Source organism: Eutrigla gurnardus (assembly GCF_963514095.1).
Source record: "Eutrigla gurnardus genome assembly, chromosome: 14".
Classification (NCBI taxonomy): domain Eukaryota; kingdom Metazoa; phylum Chordata; class Actinopteri; order Perciformes; family Triglidae; genus Eutrigla; species Eutrigla gurnardus.
In genome coordinates, this window is record NC_139937.1 from 24,665,408 (window position 1) to 24,691,670 (window position 26,263).

Genomic DNA, 26,263 nt, shown 5'->3' on the forward strand with positions numbered 1-26,263 from the left:
GACTTGATGCATCCCTGAGAGGGTTACAGCCCTATAATATATGGGACGTTGACAGTAGTTCTTTACTGTTTCATTCAATGTTTTTGCAAACAAGCAGATCAGTTCAGTGTGCAGTCTACTATAGGTGCCTGTTTTATAGGTGCCTGCCAAATATGCTTAAGCAATACCCATTACGTTCTTTGAAAAGGAAAGAAAAAAAAAAAAAAATCAGTAACATAAAAACAGCTCAACTTAAAAACACAACAAGTGATTGGAATAAATTAATAGATTTTCTGTTATCTTGAGGATAATAGTATTACCAGTAAAATGAAAAAAATCAAGTATTTAAATAAATTAACATGTACATATTTAAATTAGTTTAAGTTATAGGCAACTTATTGATGTATTAATTTTCAATTAAAGACAGGCAGATTGGATCACAGGTTCTTTTCTCAATTAGTAAATAACTGTCGAAAGAAATGAAAGAATTCTCACATTTTTCTGGACTACACTAGTCTTCCTAGAAAACAAAATACAGAGGAAATCTCTTCATATTGAAGGACAGCCATGTGGGGGTTGATGCGGCCAACCCCTTCAAATTCCTACTGGGAGCAACGCTTGTTAAAATTAAATTCCTCCAACATACAGTGCATTCTGCTCAGTTGCATACCAGCTTTAAGCATTTGTTAGGACTGCAGTACAGTACAAGGATATACAGACAAGGTTTGTTTTTTCCTGCTCAGGTGTCTGACCTTCAAGGAAAATTGAACTCTCAATATCAGTGCTTGGACAACACCCATTTGTTTCATTCAATCAATTCAGAGTGAATTTTGAGGGTTATTATATACAGATTATGTTTAGAACAGAAGCATCTACTGCCTTTCCCTGCATTCTTTAGCATAAACATTGCTAAATCTCTATAAGCAAAAACTAATCCTGTTTTTAAAAACTCAACTACTGCAATGAGACTCAACAGAAAAATATACATAGTTTGTGTATATATATGTTGCACGATTGGGGGGGAGATACACTATATAGGAAGAAAGAAGAGCCTTCGCTGTAGAGAATGACTCGAGACGTTGGTGGAGTTGATGCCAGTGGATCAGTAGGTGCAACAGACGAACACATGGTCCGGACTCAGAAGGCGTTTTCTTCTAAGGATTGCCATCGGTGGCCATGTTGAAGTCATCAGCCACCAGCAGCAGAGCCTCAATGTTGGCAGCTGTCTCAGGGCTCTGCAGGGACAGGAAGTCCGAGACATCCATATTTGCTAACCCGTCAGACGGGGGAGGGTTTGTGGCAGTGCTGCTCACTATCGTGGAGAAAGTCTGAGCTGAGGAGGAGGAGGAGGAGGAAGAAGAAGGAGCAGCAGCGGGGGCCTCCAGCCTCACCTCACCCACCTTGGAGGAAGACTCTGGGAGGGATGAAGATGATGAAGTGGCTGGATGATGTGGAGGCTCTGGGGGTTGTGGTAGTGGGGGAGGAGGGGGCTCTGGTGGCTGTGGCTGTGCTGGGGCTGAAACAACGGAGGAGGCACTATTTGAACTCTTCTCTTTAGCAGCGTCCCTGCAGGCACACTGGCACTGGCAGGATTCCTCCTGTTTGATGATGATGACGGGCAGACTGAGGCCGATCTGTTGAACTGAGCTGCCTGGAAACAGAAACAGAATTTAAAGTTCACCAAAAACAACAACAAATATGATGTGGCAGCTTTCCAAATCTGCAAAGTATATCAAAAGAAAGGGGGTCAGACATTACTAAATGCTTCGTAAGAAGTCGGCATTCATCAGTTGAGAAGAGAACAGATAGTTAATATCGATAAAATAACAAATAAATTAAATCTTGTTCTTCGACAGCATCTTTAACAGTTCACTTTTATCGGAGCAAGAATTCGTCATGAGTCAATTTAAGAGGATAATGACAATAATAAAAAAGCTCAATTAAAAAGAGGTAAATTGATAAGCAAGTCTCTAATTCTTGTTCTATTCTTATCCTTAATGTTTTGAATATCATTTCTCCCGTGCCTTTACTTGTCATGTTCTCGTTAAATATTATAATGGGATACCATTTTAACGGTTCTAGCACTGTGCATTAAATGAGCGTCAGCATCTTGGAACTGCATTTATATAATAAAACTACTGTGATGCAAGTGGAGCGCTCTGGACACCAATCTACTATTTAATGAATCCTATTAAGGTCAAGCAGCACTGCATGTCTAAACAAAATGTATGATTTCATTACTGCCTTTTTGGCCAATGTCCAAAACATAATAACTCACTGCCCACTGACTTACCAGAATTTCCGCCCACTGGTATGGCTGTAGTGAAGAAGACTTTTTCCACTTTAGGAGCTCCTTGATGTGGCTGTAAACAAACATTAAACACCACAGTTGAAGCAGATAAAAAATGATTTAAAATAGCTGGTTAGGCGAGAGGATTATGAGGTTGATTTACACCAGTTTTTAACTGTATTGAAGGGATGTGTGTGGTGCATCGGTGTATGAAAGTAAGATAAAGACCCATTCCTTTACTCCAGTTACTGCAATGCCAAGGCCATAGCAATCCCCACTAGTTCCCTTCAGATACTCATTTGCTAAATGTATAGTTTTTGCATGTTCTTGCTAATCCTCCCACATGAACACACTGATGATTAGAAGATTAAATCCCTAATTGTATGCGTGTAGATATTTGTTTTTAAACAGGACCGATACAAATCAAGTCATACTCACAGTTTGTTCTGGGTTCTGCTGGCTGTTGGCAGCGCTGCTGAGGATCCACTGGAGGTTCTGGTCAGACATGACCAGGCTGGGCTGCAGCAGGCTCGGGGTGGGAGCTATGGTTATGGTGGTAGGAGTGGGAGCTATGGTTATGGTGGCAGGGGTGGTAGTCAAACCAGGGCCAGCGTTGGGGACAGGGTTGTTGGCCAAAGGCACAGGTGTAGCCACAGCAGCGTCTGTTGTCGTGGCCGTAACAACAGACACAGGAGCAGCGCCAGGTGCTGTGGTGGTCAGTGCTGGAGCCACCGGAGCTGGAGCGGAGATGGCTGGTGGTAGAGGAGTGGTCTGGGCGGTGCTATCCGGCTGTAGGAATGTGGGCGGCAGTGCCACATAGTGCTGGGGGGTGACACGGTTTGGTGCTTGGACAGTGGCTTGGGCAGGCACATCGGAGATCTGCTGAGGCCCGGCTACTTGTATGAAAGGGGGAGGCTGCGTGGAGCTGACAGTAGCGGTGGCGGAGGCAGGGGTGGAGGCCTGGGAGGAAGAGCTCTGACTGAGCAGGGAAGGAGCCTCCACAACTTTAGTTGAGTGGGAACAGGAAGATGAGCAGGTAGGATGCAGAGAGAAAGAGATGAGAGACGACCCATCCGCCAGCACCGACTGTGTAGGTGTCTCTAGGCTGAAGGATTCAGCAAGGCTCTCTGAGGAAGAAAAAAAAAAGCCTCCCATCAGTGAACAAGAACATTCAATAAACTCCAAGCTGACGGGTTGTGGAGATGGACTGACCGTTCGGATGGGCATCATCCTGGCTGACACTATTTTCAGGACTCTGGAACATGAGCTCAAAGATTTTCACAGGGGTCACATTGTTGAGGTCCAAATGATGAGCCTGAAATAAAATTAAAACATGATACATGTATTAAATTACCTTACTAAGAACTGCAACAGCTAGAATGTATTGGTTTTGACAATGGAAAAACAGCTGCCTGTTAATTGACATCTTTACATTTCAATATTTTTAATTCACCGTCTGTTTGACAAATCTGAAACAAAGGCCAGACTTACATTATGGATGTTCTCTCGTAGCTCCGAGTCTGTAGACATGAGGCTCAAGTCACTGAGGCACAGCGAGTGATTTGCATCCTGCAATTAAGAGATGAACTGGATCTGATTAAACGTACCACGGCTCTGGGATTAAGCTTCAGCAAAGGATAGAGACATTGGAAAGGAAAGCAACACCTCTTGTATGTTAATGTCAAAATAATTTGACTTTTTATTCATCTGAAGCCATTTCTTTTGCATAATAACTGTCAAGATTGCCTGTGGTTACTCCCATATAGTGTGAACCCCTTAAACTCAGGTTTTTGCAGTCATGCAACAAATTCACACGGTTTTAATTAAGTGAATATTATGAAGAACATAGTGTTATGCGGCTCTCAGGCATCGAAAACGTGTGCCGACATCGGGATATTAAGTTAAGTGACTCACTTCAGAGAGCGGATGAGTGAGGCTGACGGTGAAGGTCTGTCCTTTGTCGTGGCCCCGGATGTGACTCTTCAGACTGTACTGGCTGCTGAAAGTCTTCTCACAGCCATCACTGGGACAGTTGAATGGTTTCTCCCCTAGAGAACGAGAACTGAAAGTTAAACTTCACACCTTCATCATTCAATAGGATAAAAGGTGCTACTTCATTTTTACTGGGTAAAATGTTGACATGGTGAATACAAAATAACAAATGTTTTCAGCTTGAGGAAAAATCTATTTGGTTGGGCTATTCAAATTAACTCTGTGGGAGACACTGGTAATAATGTACATGCAAATCAAGCATAGCTGAAAACCTTGTTGAAGCTTTTGTAGAAAAATCAAAGTTATATAAAACAAACCGGTAATGTGTACCTGTGTGTGTCCGTACGTGCGTTTTAAGGTGATGACTTGCAGCAAAGGCTTTGCCACAGCCATCATGGTCACACCTGAAGACATATAATAATCAGAAATATGTAAATAGACAGTGATGCATTTTCAAGACACCAGCTCCTAAAACAACAGAGTGACAAACACTACTAGAAAAACGTTCTAATATTAAAAATCCTTCAACACTTTATTTAAATAAACCAGACTAAAAGAGTTGTCTGTGAGTATCTATTAGTATCACGTTTCCTTCATCTTCTAATAGGGGTGGATTAGACCTGGCGTGATAATGGAAATGCTCACCGGAATGGTTTCTCCCCAGTGTGTGTTCGAATGTGCTTCCTCAGGTCGCTAAGTGTGGTAAAGTACTTTGTGCATCCCTCCGAATCACAGTTGAATGTCTTGCCTGTGTGGAGTCTCTGGTGTGCTTTCAATCTGCAGAGACAATCAAGTGTGCATTAAACCACAGCGGGAGAAACAACAGCAGCACAGTGGCATTAAACAGCATGTGTTGGTTCCAGTTGCACTTATTTTAAGACTGTCTAAAAGGCAAGGAAGGGAAAAAGACACTTGAGTCCACATTAAGATGAGAACAGAATCTAGTCAGACAGGGAAAACAACTGAAAACAAAAATACACATTTCTCTCAATGGTGGTCAAATAAGAGAATCTGGGTGAAACGGGAGACGGGAAGAGGAAAGTAATGTTATTCCCCCATATCATGTGTGACAATGGTTGGCTGCCCTGAGTACCAGCCTTTAACATGGAATTGAAGACTCGTTAAGCAACCGAACCAATGAACAAGGCTCGGATGTGGATGCAAATTAGACTAAAACTAATTGGGCCTGGTGTTGTCAAAAATAGATCTATCTGCCGTATCTATCTCAGAAATGTCAGACAACAGATTTACCTAATATTAAATAAGATCACATCTCCATAAAAATATATATATATATAATATATTTAATTATTTACTCATTATTCTTTCTGAATAACACTAGTAAGGCCATCTACTTTATGACAGGACCTTCTCATAACACAATCCAATTGCGAACAAAACCTAGATTGGTGATGATCATCTGAACAGCACCCATAAAGAGAAATTAAAGGCAACAAAGCGGCGTAAAGGCTTACCTGTATAACGTGTTAAAGGCCTTCTCGCAGCCCTGCACATCACACTCAAAAGGCTTCTCCTTGGTGTGAACGCGGACGTGGATCTTGAGGCTGTAAGAGGTGAGGAAGGCCTTTCCACAGCCCTGTTGATTGCACACAAACGTGTACTCGCCTCGGTGTGTCTTTTGATGTGTTCGCAGGTTTCCTGCCGTGCTGTACGTCCTGGTGCAGCCTTCAAACATGCACTGGTAGCGCTTCACCTGATAGAAGAACAACAGAGGGGCTTTAACGGTGTTGAATTCAACGCTGATAAATCATCCTGAAACAAAGATAACATTACCTTTCAAATCAATTAGAGTATTTAACGTGCATTTCAAAAAGCCAAGAATTTGCTGATTCTCAGTGTTAACCAGCGTAGCCGTACAATGAGTATAGTCTGACTCAGTTTGACCTTTCAGACAAGACCTGAACTCAATGACTCAGCCACCCGTCAGCACATGAGGCGGGTGAGCACAAAGGACAGCAATGACGACTGAAGCGCATGCAAAACATCCCATCCAATTCTGTTTCACAGCAACCATCTCCACGGCAGTGGATTATAAATGTAAATCATTTCTTATACAAAGTATTAAAACATGTAATGAATAAAGCTTAATTTTGTTGAATCTATCTGAAATCAGGATATTTGTTTTGTGGTCGGTTCTGCTGAAATTGCGACACAATTCCATGAAACCAAGACAAATGAAATACATAGTGTATAATGAAATACAAAGTGTACAATTTATTAAAACGTCCCGACTCTGAATGATGACACAACATGCAGTAGCACTTATCTGCTGTGTGTTTGTGAACATTGTGAAACACGTCCATGCAAAGCCGCTGTAGGAGGCCTGCAGCTCAGTGTTGTATTCATCTCCCACACCATCGTGACTCTGCTCCACAATCAGTTTGATGACTGTGAGAGAGCATTGTATGCTTTGGTTTGCCACATGCATGCATAGTGGAAATAAGGCCACACCATTACAAATTAAATGGTTATGCAAGTGTATTTACAGCAATATTTTACTAAATGCTTGACACTCTTGAATTCTGTCTGCTCCTGTCATGACTTTCACAATTCACTACATACAGTTATTTTAATAATAAAGGCTCCATTGGAATAAATTAAAGATTTATGCGTGGAATCAAAATAATATTTGACAAAGATTCTAGATGGAGCTTAATTATATTGACGGTTCCTTTAATTTTCTGGTGTTTGCACTCCAGTTTAGGGGATATTTAAGTATTAAGCCACAACATCATAACAATGGCAAAGACAGCTATACAGATTATACAATGGAAGGACAATGATGGCCATCAAGACAATACAACATTACAAACAGATTATACAATCATCGTACTAGATGTACAGCCGTTAACAACCACAAATACAGGCCAAACTCCACCAACACAGTGTTATATTTCAGATTTTGTTACGTGAGTATTCTGCCGGGTTAAACGCCTTACAGGCACGTTCCTTCACTAAGACACTACCCTGTTCTCTCAACCTCATGTCAACAAAAAAAATGTGACTACAAAAGAGGATGTGAAACATCACCACATATTGTATGTCATTTTCTCGTGACTCAGAACGAACAGTGCTGCGCCATTTTGTTGCTGCAGGAAATATTAACTTCTTTGTGCAGTTTCTGCTCACAAACTAGAAAACACACCGCAAGCTCTCCACAAATCCAGAGTGAAATGATCATCGTCCATAGAAATGTGTACTCATACACAACGTCAATGTCATTCTCCTGGTGATGGCAGCGGGGTCCACAATTAAAATAATAAATAGTGTTTATAAAATTCCAATCATTCTTTCTCAGTGTCCCAAACTGGGCTGACACCAACAGACTAACTGATCAGTTCTTTCCTCATACCGCGCCTCATCTTGCTGAAACCAGAATTTGCTACGTCATCACAATTTTAAAACCAGCACTGGAGAGAAAGTGCCTACGTATTAATAAAATGAAAACAATGCATTGAGCTGTAGAAGTCTCTTCATTTAAACACACATACTGAATCCTAACAAAATATCATGGGTATATTGCTCGAGTGTATAAGATTACAGCACATTTAATGCAGGATATACAAAATGCCATCCCTCTATGCTTCTGTCCCTCCCATACAATCTGTAATGGATCAAATATATTTTAAACCCCATCAGGAACCAGATATATCACAATCCTCCCAGGACTCTTCATCTCAATTTACGTTGAGGCCACTGGTCAATAATTAACAACGTATTGTTTCGATGTGTTTGGCATATAATGGTGTTGGCATTTCTTTGATGGGAATATAGTGTGCATCATCTGACATTTAAAACCCCTTAAACACAGGACTGAGTTCTCTCCTGTAGTTCTTCAGCACCCTACCTTTCATTTGGCAAGGACCAGCTGCTTTACCAGCGCACGCTTGCCGTCAAGATGATTTTATAGTCCACGTTCATTAATAAAGCCAGAATAGGTGTCAAAATATTGCAAATTCTCCACATGAACAGAGAAAGGTGGTGGTGACATGACTAGAATTCTTTGGGGTATTGCATTGAGGTGGCAACTTCCAGCTACCCCAAGTGAGCAACCAGACTCAAGCTGTGTACTTTGCATTTCACCAAGGAAAGATAAGTAAATAACAACACTTGCTATACTGTTACAATACACATCTCACAGTTTGTAAAGCCATCAGACATGTTAGATTCATCTTTAAGCCACAAGCTGTTCTGTTGCCTCCACAAACCAAACCAAGCAAATGCTTCAAAGACAACCAAATAAAACTAAGCAATTACTTCAGCACCAAATACATAAAACCCAGCGTGAAAAATGAATTCATGCTATATGTAACCGAATAAAACCGCACGAAAAGAAGCCGCTCACTGGAATCATTGTACACCCCTGTTCAGATTAAACTTGACAAAAGAGAGGCACTTAGTAATCCAACAAGCACATACTCATTTCAGTCGCTGTATATCCATTTGGAGGAGATGCAATTATTTAGGCTTACCTCTCTCATCTTGGTCTCTGGGCACTCAGAGTGCAGGGTGAGGGTGGCCCCCTCTATGTTGCGTGGCATACGCGTGGAGCCTGGATTTATCGTGAACTGGATCTGGTCTGGAGAAATGGTGTGGTGCACATAACCCTGTGACATGCCATCAGGGTCGGTCATGAAGGCCAAAGAGCCATCCTCCTCGTCTCCATCCCCCTCCCCTTCAGTTAGAAAGGTGACCCCGTCTTCGTCCCCTCCACAGTGACCCTCCTCTTCACCCTCCTCATCTAGCCGGATAGGGTCCTGCTCAATGAGCACCGTGGTACGGTCATACACCCGTCCAGTAGATGACGACGGCTCGGCGATCAGGTCATCGTCTTTTTCAAAGTGGGTCTTGTCTTCTTCATCTTCTTCTTCTTCGTCTTCGTCTTCATGCTCCAGGGGATCCACCTCCACCTCAAAGTACATTGCCGCCTCTGTATGAGGGCCATTCTCACTCATGGTCCCTGGTGCCTCTCCTTCCTGGGCAAGGAGGACTGCACACTCACACTGTTGACGTTACAGCCTGCAATATAACATTGTCATTTTAATGAAAATGAATTAAATTACACTGCGATTTGAGTGAAATGTAGGATATGACTAACTAGTCCCAAATGTATTTAATAAAAGGCAGCACCGAGTGTCTAAATACATTTTTTTTAAACAGTCGGAGCAGGCCTCATGTTTCTGGGAATGCCTTCTAGATGTGTGATATAATCAAACTGAATGCTGCATTTCCAAGTACATTAAGCAAAGCTGCCCCAAGTGTTCTGAGAGGTTTGGTCAGTCTCTAACATAGCAGCAGATCTAGAGCCATATTGCCATATACATATATATTGGTTCAGGATTTCCAAGGCAAATTATCCAGTCAATGCAAAACCTGCATCCACTGTCACATATTCCTAATTCCTCATTTTACTGGAGAAATGATGGAGGGCTGCGAGGATCCGAACAATGGTGATGGGTTCAAATGTGTTCAAGACACTTTGTGTTTATAACATTGTACAGTATGTATATATATATATATATATATATATATATATATATATATATATATATATATATATATATATATCCTAGAGAGCATCTCAAAAGTAACAGTGTACAAACAACACACACACACCCAATGTGTGAAAAACTTGAGGCCAATATAAATAAATGCCAAGTCCCGTTTGTCAATGTAAAAGAAAAGTGAATTAGCTCTGAACACGGATTGCTAGCCAGAGAGCCTGCGGGGTGAAGACGAGGACACAGAAGCCCCGTTTAGCGGAAACTAACGTTAGCGAGATCTAGAACTTTCGGATTGGGTTGTTGAAGTCACGAGACAGTAACGGTTAAACTCAAACCCAATTTAACACACAATATTGACAATTTACGCTCGATTAGACTCCCCTTAGGCTTTAAAAAAAAAACATAAAGACAAATGTCACACACAAGAATGCCGGTTTAGTTTTGCGTTAACTCGGCTAGCTAACGTTTACAAATAAAAAACAGTGAGCCGATAAACACGCAGCGACTCGTAAATATCCCGAATAACTAAATGATGTTGCTCCGTTAGCCTCGTTAGCGTAAGCCCGCTGGTTGATACTGACCTGACGTTGTTTCACAGTACATCTGGCTCTAGCGTTGACGTTACATCGCTGCTAGCCTGAGGGACACGTCGCTAGCTTCCTGCTACAAATAACAAACCTCCGTAGTTCCTCCAACTTACATCCAATCATACATGTTTCGCCATTAGCACGTTCTTACGTTTAACAACTCGAACGCAAGGGTCAACACAACCGTAGCTGTGTTGGGCTTTTTTCCTTTTGCGACGAGCTAGCGTTAGCTTCCACGCTAGCCAAGTCAACTATCACTTATATTTCTCTCCACATTCATAAAGCGCTTGCTAGCTAGCAACGGTTTGCCTCACAGCTAAGCTAAGGGAGCTAGCTAGTCAACGTAGAAATCCGCTGTCTTCCCCTGCGAGAATGACAGTTTCGTGTTAGCGAGCGACACAACGACACCCAGCACGGCTCTTCACGTTCATCGACCAGGAAAAAAAAGGGGGAATTACATTAAAATATATTTACCTGTGCAATTTTTTAAAAGGCTTATCCACTATGCTCTGGATGTTTAGCACTTTCTTCCTATCCCCCTCCCTATGATACCAAACAACGTCACAGACTCAGACATTCGTGATGAATTATGGGAAATTAAATATCATTCCTAATGCTGAATTAAACTTTTTTTTATTATTGTGGCAAACGTGATTCTATTAACTGAATGTAAGTAGGGTATTTTCACACAAGCATACATTATTATAAAAATACATGTTCATTTTGTGTTGTTGATTTTGGGGGGAGGGAGAGGGAAATCACCAGATACACACACCTCCTTTCCAATAGTTTTATATATAAAAAACAATATGCTGTTGAAACATGAAAATACAAATTACTTTTTTTTTTAAATAAAATATACATACATTAGAAATTGTTAGGTCTCTACAGATGCTCAACGATATACAATAAACTGTGCATCAATTTGTGAAACAATTATTTGCAGATAAGAACTCACTGTAGCTAATGCAATAAATCATTACCGTTTTTTATTTTATTTTAAATATTGGAATACTTTCTAGTGTTCAGCTTCAGCGTGAAGGACGAGCGGGTTCTCCATCTAGGAGGAGCCTTGGACCAAGAAGTGCTGAAAGAACTCCTGAGTCTTCCTCTTTTCTGCAAGATCCTGCTTTGTAGGTGATCTCAGCAGCAATGAGGCAAAAATGGTGGCTGTGCAGAGAGAAAATAAATTAGAGATATAGCAATGTACAACAAAGTTTCTTTTCAGTTATGTAACAAGAATAATAATAAATCATGTGTACATTGGATGTTGCTAAAATTTTGTTTATCCAACCATTATTTATAAAAAAGGTAGGTTTGGTGAGTGATGATCAGTTGTTTACAAATATATACAATTTAAAAACCCAAAGAAAAAAAATCCTGCAAATAACAGAATGTTGCCACAATACTGTGAATAAATTAATTTTCTTATGCATTGATAAACCAATTCATAACTGATCACGTTGCAGCCTGAAAAGAGCCTTTCCTATATCTATGATCCATGCGCCGTCAGTGTGTGTGTGTGTGAGTGTGTACGGATCACAGATATAGAACAGTATGTCACGAGCAGACGAGGTGGAGCAAATTATTAAGACCATCATGGTGAAAGTGAGAAATATGCACAAATCTATTATATGGTAATTAGTTCTCATGGATGCCGATCAGAGTAATCTCAGTCAGCAGCTCTTCTGGCTGCAGCACAGCATCTCTACCTCTCTCTTTATTTATTTGTCACCTTTTTAAAACTTAAGGCACCCAGTGGAAGAAGCACATATCTTTATTATCCTTTTTTTTTTTTTTTTAAAGAAAACTACATGTAACATCTGGAGTGTATGTTCGAAAAGGTCACCAATAAGCAAAAGGACAAACGGGTATTAATTCATATGGCCAGAAAGAGGACGAGTGGATCAGGGACAATGTCAGGCCCCTGGTCCGTTAGCTTTCTGAAAATGCTGCCCTGCGTTGGAATAGCGTTGGACTAGAGCATCAAATTAGATTTTTATTCATTTTCACTTTCTATTGCTCTGCTCGTTGGTTTCTCTCTACTTACTCAACATGCGACCTAAGCAGAAAGCAGCAGATAATAACACTTTCGCTTAGGAAAAAGACGGAATCGCTGTTTCCGTTTCTTACCCAGGATGTTGACATCTAATCGATTGCTAGCAGAATTCTTCAACAGCTCACGAAGAAAGGCAGCTAAATAGTTGAACACATTTTTATGGCACTGAGGTAGCATGGAAATAACCTGAAGACAGAAGAAATTAACATCATTTTAAAAAAAGCTAAAGGTTAACTTTGATCATTTCACACAACATGGAACAGATTAATGGTGATCAGTGATGAAGTGTGGGCTATCTCACTCACATTCTCACACTGACTGGCATTGAAGCAGCTTTCTAGGCACTGCTGGTAAAAGACAAAGGGAACCACAGGCTCTGGGAGGGCATCTAGGAAGAGAAGCAAGGCCTCTGCCACTGAGTGGTTACTACCCGCTGCAGGTCAGTGGCGTCAAGGACATAATTCTTGAATAGAAAACATTAATCAATTGCATTGTTACATCCCAGAATTCATTCAAAAAGGGCAGGTTAAAGCTACTATGAGGGACTTCAATTTTGTGTTGAATTTGGCGGTCCCTGTGGACACAAGCAGTAGTGTCTCCGAACCCCTTTAGAAAACCTCTAACTTTACTGCAGCTGGCTCTGATGCTCCTATGCAGATTTTCCCTCCTGCTTATCCTGCAGTGTGGTCAGGTATAAGTGTTGGTGGCTGGCTCCCAGTAGGGACTGGCCGGGGCAGCGAGGTGAAGCTCTGCTCCTGGCCAGAGGAGGACCCACGGCTCCCGGTCGAAGAGCTCTCCACCTCCAGCCGGAGCTTTGATTGCAGGTTGAAGGCAGAAGCAAAGCTGGATCTGTGTTTGTCCACGATGGGCTGGTTGCTACCAAAGGCCCGGCTGGGTTCGAAGCTGTGGGAGTTTCTGGTGAACCTGCATGAATTTGTCTGATGGCACCGACGACAAGCACTAAGAATAACTATATAGAATTAGCCAACCTTCTCACTGATGGTCTCTAACTTATGTAGGTCATATAGACATCAGTATGAGGGAAACATTTCATGTCCCATTACAAGTTCTTCATAGTAACTTTAACCATCAGAAAGACAAAACAGACAGAAATACAGCATAGTATTTGAAATGTGACACACATTGGATGTGAAATTATCACCGTACTTCCATCTTTCTCCTGTTATACTGAACAGGACGGGTTATATATAGAATGGGTGGTTGTTAAAACGAATAAAACAAATATGCATGACTATACTGCATTACTTCCCATCGATGGTAATGATGGAAATGGTGTTGAAGGATACGGAGAGAATCGGGAATGCCAGTGTCAAGGCAATCCCTTATTTCAGCAAATTCACTTCGGAGCCCAGGCTGCTGAAATATGTCTTCCTGCAAATAGAGGACAGTAAAATACAGTTATAACACTAAGGAGCTAAATTACAAAAAAGTTCACTTGGGCTGAATATGCTCTTCTGGTTTGAGGCATAGTAGAGCTACAATGAACTTCATTCATTATTAAAAAAGTAAAGGTTAATTCCCTTCTTCAAATCAATGCAGAGTCTTTGAAGCTACTTGGCTCAAAGGCAAAAGTCAAACAAAATGTCATCCACGCCCTGTTTTTTAGATTTATAGGAGTGCCTTTGTGGACTCAACAACAGTGTAACTTTTTATCTTTGCTCAATACTTGTTGCAAACTATTTGTCCTTTTATGTAAGACACAAAAAGCTTGAAAAGAGGCCAAGAGTAAAATAATTACCTCAATGGATATGGATCTGCAAACCACCAAAATAGGATTATAGTGTTCTTTGATTTTACTAGAGTATTTAACGTTGTTACCTGTTTGAGTGCATTACGGAACAAGTGATCCACCATCATCCAGAGTTCTTTAGGAATGTCTAAAGGCTTTTCACCGTTTGCTGCATTCTTGTCACCAGACATCTCCGCCTGAGACGGAGAACAAACCGAGCAAAGAGAATCAGCTCAGTCAAAATGGAATCAAGAGTGTTTAACTTAAAATATGAAACACTATTTTGTTTAAAAACGAATACGCTGTGGACAACACCGAATGGATAAGAGGTACATGGGAGCACTCACCACTTCAAGGAGCGTCTCCTGAGACACGTCCTGGATTGGCTCCCTCAGCTGACACAATGAACGGACGGAGGAGCCGTAGCAGCTGGGCAGGTAGTTTCCCGTCATGGAGATGAAGTAGTCCTTTCCACGCTCCAGGTGGAGCACAAGGATGTCTTCGATCTGCTCCTTCCCAGAGTTAAGTTCAGGCGCCGTTGAGCGGTTTACAAATACCTCAAGCTCAATGTCCACAGAAGCACCTAGATGGTGAGATAGATGCACGTATAAAGTCAGGCAGCGGTTGAACAGTCAGGATTATGTAACTGATGATGAGTGAGTTGCTGTGTTGTTTTAGGGTCACAACAAGCACTCACTGAGGTAGCACTGTTGGAGGATTTGTAAAGCACTAAGACATATCTTTACAGATGTCTTGGTGCTTTACAAATTCAACTGTAAGTTAAAAAATATATCTAAATCAAGAAGAAAAAGGGGGAGAGAAAGGAGAGAGATATGGCCTCATCGCTCATAGTCTACTTAAAAATGTCTAAAACCAAAAGCAGGACAAGGAATCTTTATCAAACTGAAACACGGGGATGAAACTCTGGACTCACCCTGAGCGATAAAGCCTTTGGGGGGGTTGGCTGCCAGCCAGGGCTTGCAGTAGGTGGGTTCGTTCGGCTTCTGGATGAACTCAAACTGACACGGGACCTGCCCGTCATTGAAGAGGCTCAATGTCTGTGCTTGGTGCTGCATGTATTTCACGTCTTTAAAGTGGAACTAAAACAGAGAGGAACACGTTCATGAGGCAAGATGGAAAAATGTTACCCATTTCCACGTAAATGTATCCTTTAAATATCATTAGTGGTAGTTTACTAACTGAATTCATCCAAGTGACACAACCAGAAGGTAAATGATTGTACAAGTAGACGCATCATAGCACCTACTACAGCGTAATAGGACTGAATGTGAAACTTTACCTCTCGCTTGTCTAAGGTTACAGATGGAATACACTCATTCTCCATTTTGTCTATATTGCGCACGATCTCTTCAAAGGTCTTCTTATATGCCTCAGCATTTACTCTCTTGATCTGTAGAAACAGACAAGAAACATGTAAGAGGCAAGTAACAAATGCAGCATCTGTCATGTGACCTTTAAATAATATTGCAAAAACTAAGAGCTTTACATTGATGCATCACCTCTCCTCAAAACGAGGACCACTGCATCAATCTCAAACAACAAGAACCGAAATGAAAGAAATCCAAGATGAACCCAGTTAGACGGCTGAATCATTTACCGCGACGACGAGCAGGGAACTGACTGGTTTGTGGTCACTCGTCTTCAGAGTCATGTGACTCTGATAATGCTGCTGCATGATGTTCTTCCCTCTCCACAGGATACGGTCACACCACGCAGGCACGCGGCACTTTTCACTAAAAGCAGAAGAAAACAAAGATATTCATAAATGTATGTTCATGTTCTCTCTCTACAAAGTATCTAAATGCATACACAGTGTATTTGTACACACATCATAGGTGATGGTGAAAGAGCAAAACATACCACACATTTATTGTGGGTCATGTTTGCTGATAACTTTATTTAATAGCCAGTAAAATGGGTGGCTAAATATACATTTATTAAGGCCATGAGTGCAAATTAAAGGTTGTTGTAGTTTTGTATGAAGACCCTTCACGTGTTAAACCATTAACAAAAAAAGTCCAGGTGAGTTCAAGGTGCTCCTAAAGTCAAACTAGTCAATTATAGAAAAAGAAAAAGCCTGGGAGCTTACTTCAGGCACACTTTCACTGAGCCAACGATGTAGTTAAATGCTTTTATTAGTGTAAGGCATTTAACTTTGATAAACTGCTAAAGGTTTTTAACTACATCCTTTGCTCAGTACGAGTAGGCCTGAAGTAAGCCCAGGGGCTCAAGCTGTTTTAAAACTACTACGGTGTAGAGTCCCATTAATAAATCATCACCTCCCCTTTACATTATATTTGCATAACATTACAAAACCAATTTGGTTCTGTGAACCCCATATTTATATCATAATGCTGCTGTGATACATTCTTGTGCCAAATATTTTCATGAAGTCCAATAAAGTGTTTTTGATATATGAAGACATAAATAAAGAGATGTTTGTATGCTTGTAGACTAGAAAGCTTTGATTGACATTCACACGAACAGTTGGATTATAAGAGCAGTACTTCGCATTTCAACTATTCTCATGTTAACTGTGAACATAACCGTATCATTGATGTATGATCTACTTGCTATAAATGCTACAACCATTCCTTCAGATTACCTTGTATCCCACTTGTCGGAGCCGGTGTCATATTTATAGGTGGGCTGGAAATCAATCTCCCCCTCCACGAAGCCAACAAACACCGCCTCCTCATCGATCTGCCGCTTGAGCTGAGGGCCATTATGTAGCTGGTAAGTATCACTACTCATAAACAAGAATGAGGAGTAAAGACTTTTTTTAAATAGCAGAAAAGCAGAGGCCATCATTTATATCACCTGATCATAACTGTGCAGTTTTTCAAAGTCTTTCTTGCTGATTAGCTCCTTCACGTGTGAGACATCAAGTTCACTGATCCTGTAGTTGAGGTCTCCAATCCATAAAATCACACTGGTGAGGGTACAGAGGAAGAGGACTTCAATAAGGAGAAACTATTGTCACATCGGATACAAATTTGCAATATTTCAACTCAATAAATATGGTGACACTATAACATTTCATACTCATGCTTCATGATAGTGAGTGCAGGCTGGGTCGGATCAAGCTGGCGGAACTGCAGACGACTGCATATGTCCTTGTAGTCCTGATTGCGTCTCTCGTATTCTTCGATGTGGGCAGCGAGGTGAGAGTTGACCACGCAGATATCTGAGTTGTGGAAGCGAAAACGGATTGCCACGGCGCCCTTATTTCCCTGCAAACCAATGAGTCATTGGAAGAGAGAAAGAGAAATTCATAACAATGAACACAACGCAACTAAAAGCTCCTGCAAAAGGATGAAGAGAAAATGCTATGTTTTAGACATTATGCAGTTATATATATGCCCATTTGTTTTTGACAGTAACACAATGACACTTGGCATGTTCCAGATGGTTCTGGGGCGCAGATCATAAACCAGTCTCTCTTTACTGCGGGAAAGGATGGAGCAAACTTCCAAAGGCCCCCGTTGGTCACAAGCCAGCCATGTGCTCTACACTGCAGGGACTGCTAAGTAAGCACCGCCACATACAAGACAAGAATAATGTATTCTGCAACAGTGCAGTTGGCGCTGCTGGACCGAGCACCAAATGGATGATGAAGCACTACAGCGAAGAACTCTTCAAAAGCAGGAACCAGAAAAAGTTTTTACATTTTCATCACAGCAGGACCCTGGTGCACAAGATTGCCTTTTATGTATTTCCATTTGCCTGTAGCTGGTACGACTAACTAAACAACACTGTCATTATTTTTGCCTAATTAATTTGCAGCAATAGTCTAATGTTGATGTGTAGAGCTACTGTTGATACTAACAGTATCTACACTACATTAATGCATTTATATAATGGCAATGGAAGGTCTTTAATGTGAAGCCAAACACAATACCAGTGACGTTACAAAAACATGATTTTTACATTTTTGGCACCAGATGCCTGGAAGTTTGTACAGAACTCTGCTAGGATGAAATGCATTCATTACATCTCTGAAAAGCAACGTAAAAGGAGAGTGAATCAGAAAACAACAAGGACTGATATTTGATACGTGAGTAAAAAGAGGAAATGGACGGAGATGAGTGACATGTGTTCCCTTGTGTACATGCAAAGGGAAGCATGGACTCTGATCAAAACTGCTCTAAACAGCTCAGCGCTTTAATGCAATATCTAATATATAATACACAAAACACCAGCGAATCCACATGAAGACTAATGTAAGCAAGAATAAGACTAATAAAATCAGTCCTTACCATCCTTCCCATGATGCCGGTGCCCACAGTCTCAGCCTCCACGTCGGCGATGAACTCTGCATGCTCCTTCTTCACGTAGAAGATCAGCATGATGCCCACTAGACGCACCAACTTCACCTGCAGCACAAGATGAGTAGATTTACAAATGGAATTTATAGGAAAGGGAAAAACATACACAGCAATTCACAGTGTAATGCAGCACGCATATTTGTTGGAAATGTTTTATTTAATCCTGAAGCCACATGAAGCTCAAAACTGCCCAACTTAACTGTTTTTTGGCTGCAACTACTGTGACCAATGACGACACTTACATACATATTTAGTGTCATCGCATGTCTGAGAGAAGCAGTATGCTTAGCTATACAGTGTCAGTTACAGCCAAGTGTGCCTTAGTGAGAGCATTGACAGTGGATGAAGAAACGGCGCATCATTTTACTGCCACATAACTTTAGCCACATAACTAACAGACATCCTGTCCGTCCTAAAATGACTCCTAAAATGAAAGGAGGAAGCAAATAAGCCAGTCAGCGTTCTAAGAAAAGGGAAATAGATGAAAGCAAATATGGGGAAGAAAAGGAGATTAAAAAAAAAACCTCACTAAGCTCATCAAATAAGCAGGGACATCATCTGTTCCCTGGGTATAAACTGTGTAATGTGCTTGTGCAGTGTTATGTAGACAGTTACTGTGCCCACAGGCAAAGATTGTATGAGCTACTGTGTTTATTGTAACAGAGAAAAGTTCAAAGACAATCTAACAAATACACATCACCTGCATCCATGTTAAAAAGAGCTAAAGAAGCTCTACAGACAGAATAAAGTGGGGCTGTTCACAGGCCCAGTGCCATCCCATAGGGTAATAAATATATCAGTACAGGAAAAACATGATTTAAAATGAAGAAGAATTCCTTACTAAGGCATACTTGGCATCTGGATGCAAGGCCTCGGACACAGCCTTCGTCCACTCCAGCTCCTTGGGGGTGTCATTGAAGAAGAAAGCCTCTTTGCTGAGGTCAAGCTCCTGAAAACTATCAGGAAGGACGTACAGTTAAATGTTGATGTTTGAGCTTTACCCAGTATGGTATTTTCAAAACTTTTCCCACTTTCCCCCCCCCACAAAGTAGAAAACTGAAGCATAAGCAGGATTACACATAGTGCTGACTCTGAGGGTGGGCATGTTCAAACGGGATCAATGGTTGCATACATCTGTCAGAGGTTTGAGCAGTAAATGTCTGTCTGTGTAATTGGATTAAGCAGAGACTTGCGAGGCTATTCTCCAGCAGGGTGGATGTGACTTACCCCACACAGTACATGTCAGGAGGGTTCGGAGTGCAGCTCAGCCAAGGACGGAGGCTTTCCTTTGGTGTCTGCCCATTCACATTGTATGTGCCGAGAAAAAAGCTGAAACAAAACCAGGGAGAGAAGAGAAGTTGGCGAAAAGGAGTTTTGTAGCAGTTTGTTTGCCAGCTATTTTTAGTCTATCCTGCAGACTTTTCTACAATCTCCAGTTCACATTGGGATGTTTAAAAATAGTGAAACAATGACCTTGCTGCTTTACTGCAGCCCTCGTCAATTACCTTCCCAGTGAGATTTATTCTGCAGGTCCAGATTGAAAAGCAGCTTCCTTACATTCAAAACCCTTCTTCTCTGACCTTCATGCAGCAGCTGCTCCGTTCATGCTGCTGTACAGGAGCAGCACAGATCTCTATATTTTGTGCACAAATGTCCCTACTATGAGGTAACTAGAGAGATACTAAAGCTGTACAATAATACAATAATGTACAATAATCTTGGACTGCTGCTTTCCTGAATTTTCAGCATAGATTTTTTCCACGACATGTAAGATGTGATGAAAGCAGGCAATGCAAAGCCCAGTGTAAGCTCTCTGTATATCTGAAGTTTCTATTATGGAAACTTCCCAGCAGGCCTTGAGCAAAAGGTTGGTTAACACCTAAAGGCAACTTAAGAGATCCCAAAAAACCTGAGTTTCATGTCTGGTGTGTGGGAGGAAATAAAAGCACCCGGGCGAAACCGAACACGCAAACTCCACAGAGAACTTTTGAGTGCCATCCACTTCGCTATGCTGCCAATGCCACATGAGTGCTTCTTGATATTCTTACATTTAGGTCATTTAGCAGACGCTTTTGTCCAAAGCGACTTACAATAAGTACATTTGTCAAAAGAAGGAAACAAAGAAACCACAACGTATCATTGCCGATAAAGTAAGAGCTAAAAATAGAACAAGTGTTAGGTCCTCATCTGAGTAAAGTAGTACCTCAAGAGCAACAGTGCTACGATCAGAGTGCTATAGGTAAGGGTTTTTTTTTCCACCACTGAGGCACCATATTCTTATACTTCTTCAAATCTTAATGTATTTGTACATGTTTTAACACAGCATATAGATTATTTATGTCACAGAGCCACATCACAGTGGAATTTTAAACTTAATTATGTTTAAGATTCCTTCTTCATCCATATTCCTGTTTATTCTTCTCTATATTCTTTAGTGCAAATATCAAAGCCCAGATCTACCAGCAGGAGGCAGTGCCGGCATCCTAGTTGAACCATGATGCTGACTTCAGCTGATTTCAACTGTCTGGTATAAACAACCTGAGCTACAGCAGCTAATGCACTACACCGGTGCATTACTTGACAGTGTCTGAGACAGTGGAGCTTAATTCAGCAAAGCAAAGTCATCACGCTGTTTCAGAAAATATCATAAATCCTTAACTGGCCAACAGAATACGGCTCAACACAACTGTGTAGTAGCCCCAGACAAGGAAATAAAAACATTTTGCTATGATAGTGATATGCTGTTGGATTCCATTATGATCACTTCAGTCCAAGCTACACCAATCTGCCAAATACACAGATGCATTACTAACAGAACAGGCAGTTCAGAGTAAAATACCTGAAGTCCTCCGGGTAGGTGTAAAGGTCCTCATTCTTCAGCAGCTCACACCTGATGAGGTTGTCGCGCAGGCCGAATTGCGGCATGGTCAGGATCTGTGCTTTGTTGGACGGGGTGTGGCTGGAGGAGCGCACCATGTCATCCCGGTCCTCTCGACTGGATCTGCCCTGACTGAATACCAGCAGAGAGGAGAAATAGCAGTTAGGCGTGGGATCGAGAGACAGTCCGATATAGAAATGGGGTCATTTTGTCCCGCTGGTGTGATTTCAGAGGGAACAAATTATCATACAACATTAAGGTTTGGTTGCCTGTGTGGACAGTTCACATTCAGGATACTCGAGCCTACGTGCATATATATATATAATACTCTCCTAAAAGCTAGACGATGATGGCATAAAAAAGGCATTCCACTCTGCTTCAGGCTAGCAGCCTAATGTACAGTACATCACCACAGTGGCAACAGGAACCCAGGCTATGCAGCGAAGCTCTATTTCCATGCCATCAATATGGAACGAGGCTGAGGGGAGAGTAGGAAATGTAATATGCCTGTACCCTGTAATCTTCCAGGAATATGCTGTAACTAAACTCCATCTTAAAGTACAGGCATTCATTCCAAAAGTGGCAGCACTAGCTTCCAAGTTAAACAACCGAACTGAGCAAATTTACAAGTCAGATGTTGACAACTTTAAATTAATGAAACACTCTGCCTGCTGCCAGGCAAGAATACAGTATGTTGAAAAACTGGTGGAGGAAAGCATTAACATAATTCTGCTTTCTTATGCACTTACACTTAGGGTGAGCAAGGTGTGCAAACTAGACGTCATGGCATACACGCTATCAGCAAAGACATCCAAGCCCAATCAAGTCCTACTTGAGAAGACATTTGCAGTCAAGTAACCGTCAAATTCTCCAAAAAACTGCAGCTGTAGCAGGTGCCACAATACACAGTTCACAGTTCCTGCCAGTGGTTTAGGACTATTCCACTGGCCTATAGGGGGTGCTAAGAAACCAAAAAATGCAGCAATGCACCAATAAAAGGCAGGAAAGAAGACTTTTGAAACTTATGAAAGTATCAGTACTATCACTTAAGCTGTAGGATTTTCCGAACACTCCAAAAGACACAGTCGTATAAAGAGTTTTGAGAGCTCCCGCATTTGAATGAATAAAAAGGCCTTACCTCTCGAGGCTGGAATAGGGTTGTTTAGACTTCTGCGTGCTGCTGTTCGACACTTTCTCCTTTTCTAAAGTTGCCCTTTTATCCGATGATTTCTCTGTTCGGGAAGAGCAGGATGGAAAAGGAAGATTCATTTTTTTAACGTGTTAAATGTCCATTAGAAATGAGTCCACTTTGAATCACAATTTTACATAATATTTGCAAGTTATCAGTTAAGACTATGTGTCAGTGTGTCGTGCGGTGCTGGCTGGGAGACCTTCCCATTAGCATTATCTTAAACTCGGCCCGAGGTAATGATAGCCTCGGACGATTCAGTCTAATAAGATTGAACCCAACCCTTAGCAAACCCATATTCCAACAAGACTAGATAATTACCACTTAGAATTTTAAAAAAGCGCACAGTAACACAGTCATAAAAATGCCAAGACTCAGCTCAGTTGTTGTGCTCAATCGACTGAGGCTGCCTTTTGCAGTTGGTTACAGTTATTGCATCCTAAGTAGCTGGATTTAATGGGCGCATGTGAAGTATGAGACAGCATGGCCCCTGTCTCCTGCAGCTTGGCAAGGAACACAGCTGGCTGCTCTGACAGGGAAAGCCAAATTCTCAGAGAGGGAAATTAAACTCGACACAGCTATAACAAGCTACATTAAGAGTGCACCTGACCAACAGCACTAATGGCCCAAAATATGAGATACTTATAGGCTTCCATGATTGTAAACGTTGTATGACCTCTTTGCAAAACTGCCAAAAACCTCTTAAATCTCTCTCAGACCTCTGATCTGAACCTCATGGCTCAAATAAACTGATTTAACGGACATGGTTATGGACATATCAACAGTAGTACTGCTAATATAATTATACAACTATTTTCAAAACAAGGTCAGAGAGATGAAACAGAGGTAACAAACCCATAAAACACAAGGCGACTGGAAAATTAAAAAAGAAATCCTATTCCAACAATACAAATTAAAGTTGAAGTAAGTTTGCCTCTCCTACAGCACAATGTCTGTTAGAAAGGTGTGATTTTTGTCACAGCTGTGTCTAACGCAGCAGTAAAGTCTGGGGTCAGCTTTATCACAAGTTAATTGGTATTATCACTATTAACACAATTGGCCTGCAGCATTATTGTTTCTGACAAAAGGAAATCTAACGTTAGTAAAGGCACCAGGTTGTGGACAATGTTATCCAGCTGAGTAAATGTCAACGTGTCAGAAATGCTTACGCTTGGTTTTTTTTTCACTTTGTAAAAATAAAAATAAACAAGAAACAGGTTAGGCTACACAAGGTCAACTATAGGCACTGTTAAAAAAAACCCAGAAGGATAAATTGATGACATTTTAATTCAAAAACAGTGTCTTTGGTGTTTCCAGAAACAGGAAACGGAAAATAAATTAGCCCTTTGTTTGACTGAGAAAACCGCCAGCAAACTGTGAAATGCTTTTGTTAGTGTGCACAGGAATGCTAACGTTGCGATGGTTAAAACCTCCATCTGCACACACAGAATAACTCTAATGAGTCATTGTTTATCAATCAGCGTCTTGGCAATCCAAGGGTCAGTTTTCCTCTAATCTATAGTTTGCAAAGATAACCTGATGGTACAGTAACCGAATTGTGTTGTGCAGTGTATTCATTCTGAAATGCTTTGAATACTAGGTGGAAAAAACGTGATATACAACAGAAGACTGTATGTGGAAAATGTAGAACAGCAACAATGAAACAACAATCACCATTGCACCAAATAAAAGTGAGATTATCATTGTCACAATACAGTGAACTGGCAAAACAAGAATTAAAACACATCTTGAGGCTTGATGTGAATTCATGAATGGTAGTTATTGTAATGTTTTGCCCTTTGGCATAACATAAAATACGTATTAAATACCGATAAGAAACTCAGGCTGGCGACCGACTTGATTCGTGCTGGTTTACTCACATTCATTTATGAGAAAATGTTAGCCTCGGATCAAATATTAAGCGTTTACACACACCTGAACCTTTCTGCCACAATGTGCTGCTCATCAGTTAGTCAACTTTAAACCAAGAGCAGCAACCGCCTTTGCATGAGGGTTTTGTTGTGCAAGTAGCTCAGTTATTTCATGGCATATTTTGAATTCCTGCTCATGCTTTATTCTTAACGAGCTCAACTAACCACCGAGGAGCAAGTTGCATGAAGTCTGACTAACCGCACGTTTCACACCCTTACGCCTTGTATCTGCGGTTGATCACACAAGTCAGCATAAATGTCAAGTTATACGAGTTCACAGGCTCAGTATTCAGTACGCTGTTGTAGTACGACTGCACAAAGTTCAACATCACTACTTCCCCCCTAATGATATAAAACTACAGGTCATAAACATGCAGAGGAACCCATTTTTGTGATTAATCGTTCACCGTCAACCGCCGCTGAATTAACAGGGAGGCTTTTCTCGCAGGTATAAAAGCAAAACAGACAGTAGAGCACTTTTATCTCACCGAGAAACGGCCGGACGATAAGTTGACAGATCACCAGATTTAAGCTAACTGGCTAAACTAGCTTTAAACCCGAGCCCCCAAGAGAAATCTGTGAAAACAGCCCGATAATATAACAGCACAGTGGCTCAAGTAGGCAAGAAAAGGTGTCTCAATTACTTACACAATCCTGTGTCACTTAAAAAAAACACGTTATTACACCACCGACCACCGCAGGTGTGTCATTTTCTTCTGTCTCATAGCAACGCCGTGGACGTTAATATTAGTCGTTATTATTAGTCGTACATCGGCTATCTACGCGGGCTAGCTTAACGTAGCTTAGCATTGAAGCCGCAAAACACAGCAGGGATAATACGAACATATTACAACCAGGGTGGGGGGGTTATCATCCCCCCACCCCTCCTGAGGAAGACTAGTCCTTTAGCTTATCTGGCTAAAGTTAGCTTCGTTCAAATACAAACTACTACTCACTGGCATTAAGTTAGCTAGCTAACAGGCGAGCTAATTAGCTACGTCACAGTGATGGGTTTCCCGTTTTACCACCTCAATAAAAACGAAACAAGAAAATGTAGGAATATTTTGTTCATACCAGAGTCTCTCATTACGGTAGACATCTCCCACGCATTATGTGCAGAAGAGCATTTGTGCCCAGATTGTGTGTGAGAGCTGCCGCCCCCATGCTAACGTTATAAAGCTAGTAGGAGGAGTTTACCTTCCCCTGCTGCTGCTGCTGCTGCTGCTGCGGAGAAACAAACGATGCCGAAAACGCGACCGGAAAATTCTTCACCACAAAATAAGAATGTATTACAATCAGGAAGTTACGACCGTGCATTTCGAGACGACAAAAATAATTTAATAAAGAGCCTTTTATATAACTTTGGAGCTCATAGCATTTGTACATCCTCTTTTTAGAGGATACGGTTTTACATATGACATGCGCGTGTGCTATACACAATACGGCTGTAATCAACCATGCAAAAGGCATAATGTTGTATGAAATCTGTGTGAAATGGGCCATCGACACGGCGGAAGGCCAATTGGGACAAACTCAGTATGTGTTTCATACAAAGCATTTTACAGATTCTACATTTCACAGAGCTCATGTGGAATCTTTAGAGGTAGACATTATTTTTTATTTTAAAGCCCTAAAAGTTGTTTAATGAAAGTGTTTGCTTCAGTGTGGAACAAACTCCCCCCAAGTTTGTGCCACATTTAAAAAAAAACTTTTTAAAACCTACCTGTATAGGCT

At 41.2% G+C, this 26,263-nt stretch overlaps 2 protein-coding genes across 5 annotated transcripts in view; both read right to left on the reverse strand.

Annotated features, from left to right (window-relative positions):
• inpp5b (inositol polyphosphate-5-phosphatase B) overlaps nt 1-26,263 on the reverse strand; it is a 101,646-nt gene that overhangs the window by 71,591 nt on the left and 3,792 nt on the right. For 2 of the 4 annotated variants that reach the window (XM_084026115.1, XM_084026117.1), the window contains 17 exons: nt 22,548-22,641; nt 21,371-21,541; nt 19,759-19,860; nt 19,373-19,487; nt 18,463-18,579; nt 17,249-17,436; nt 17,024-17,135; nt 16,809-16,918; nt 15,801-15,936; nt 15,483-15,593; nt 15,117-15,282; nt 14,530-14,765; nt 14,272-14,379; nt 13,740-13,824; nt 12,738-12,865; nt 12,507-12,618; nt 11,150-11,543 (listed from right to left, as the gene is read on the reverse strand). In XM_084026115.1, the coding sequence (XP_083882241.1) occupies nt 11,434-11,543; nt 12,507-12,618; nt 12,738-12,865; nt 13,740-13,824; nt 14,272-14,379; nt 14,530-14,765; nt 15,117-15,282; nt 15,483-15,593; nt 15,801-15,936; nt 16,809-16,918; nt 17,024-17,135; nt 17,249-17,436; nt 18,463-18,579; nt 19,373-19,487; nt 19,759-19,860; nt 21,371-21,541; nt 22,548-22,641 (2,201 nt within the window). In that variant the 3' untranslated portion in view covers nt 11,150-11,433. Of the gene's footprint in view, nt 1-11,149; nt 11,544-12,506; nt 12,619-12,737; nt 12,866-13,739; nt 13,825-14,271; nt 14,380-14,529; nt 14,766-15,116; nt 15,283-15,482; nt 15,594-15,800; nt 15,937-16,808; nt 16,919-17,023; nt 17,136-17,248; nt 17,437-18,462; nt 18,580-19,372; nt 19,488-19,758; nt 19,861-21,370; nt 21,542-22,547; nt 22,642-25,603; nt 25,721-26,263 lie in introns of those variants that run through there. The other 2 variants (XM_084026118.1, XM_084026116.1) reach the window with 2 other exon arrangements.
• Nucleotides 184-10,906, reverse strand: mtf1 (metal-regulatory transcription factor 1). The gene is made up of 11 exons (XM_084026120.1): nt 10,848-10,906; nt 8,755-9,301; nt 5,737-5,975; nt 4,907-5,038; nt 4,592-4,665; nt 4,184-4,317; nt 3,761-3,838; nt 3,482-3,584; nt 2,708-3,396; nt 2,273-2,342; nt 184-1,630 (listed from the first exon to the last, which is right to left on the reverse strand). Exons 2-11 carry the CDS (start codon nt 9,235-9,237, stop codon nt 1,134-1,136), a joined length of 2,499 nt encoding a protein of 832 aa, XP_083882246.1. The 5' UTR covers nt 9,238-9,301; nt 10,848-10,906; the 3' UTR covers nt 184-1,133.

What these genes read in the sequence shown, in the direction of transcription:
- mtf1 (XM_084026120.1), bottom strand. Translation starts at nt 9,237, where the DNA reads ATGAGTGAGAATGGCCCTCATACAGAGGCGGCAATGTACTTTGAGGTG. An exon ending in GCCTTTAACACGTTATACAG is followed by an intron (nt 5,039 to 5,736) that starts GTAAGCCTTTAC and finishes TTGTCTCTGCAG; the next exon opens with ATTGAAAGCACACCAGAGAC. An exon ending in TCACTCATCCGCTCTCTGAA is followed by an intron (nt 3,839 to 4,183) that starts GTGAGTCACTTA and finishes TCTTAATTGCAG; the next exon opens with GATGCAAATCACTCGCTGTG.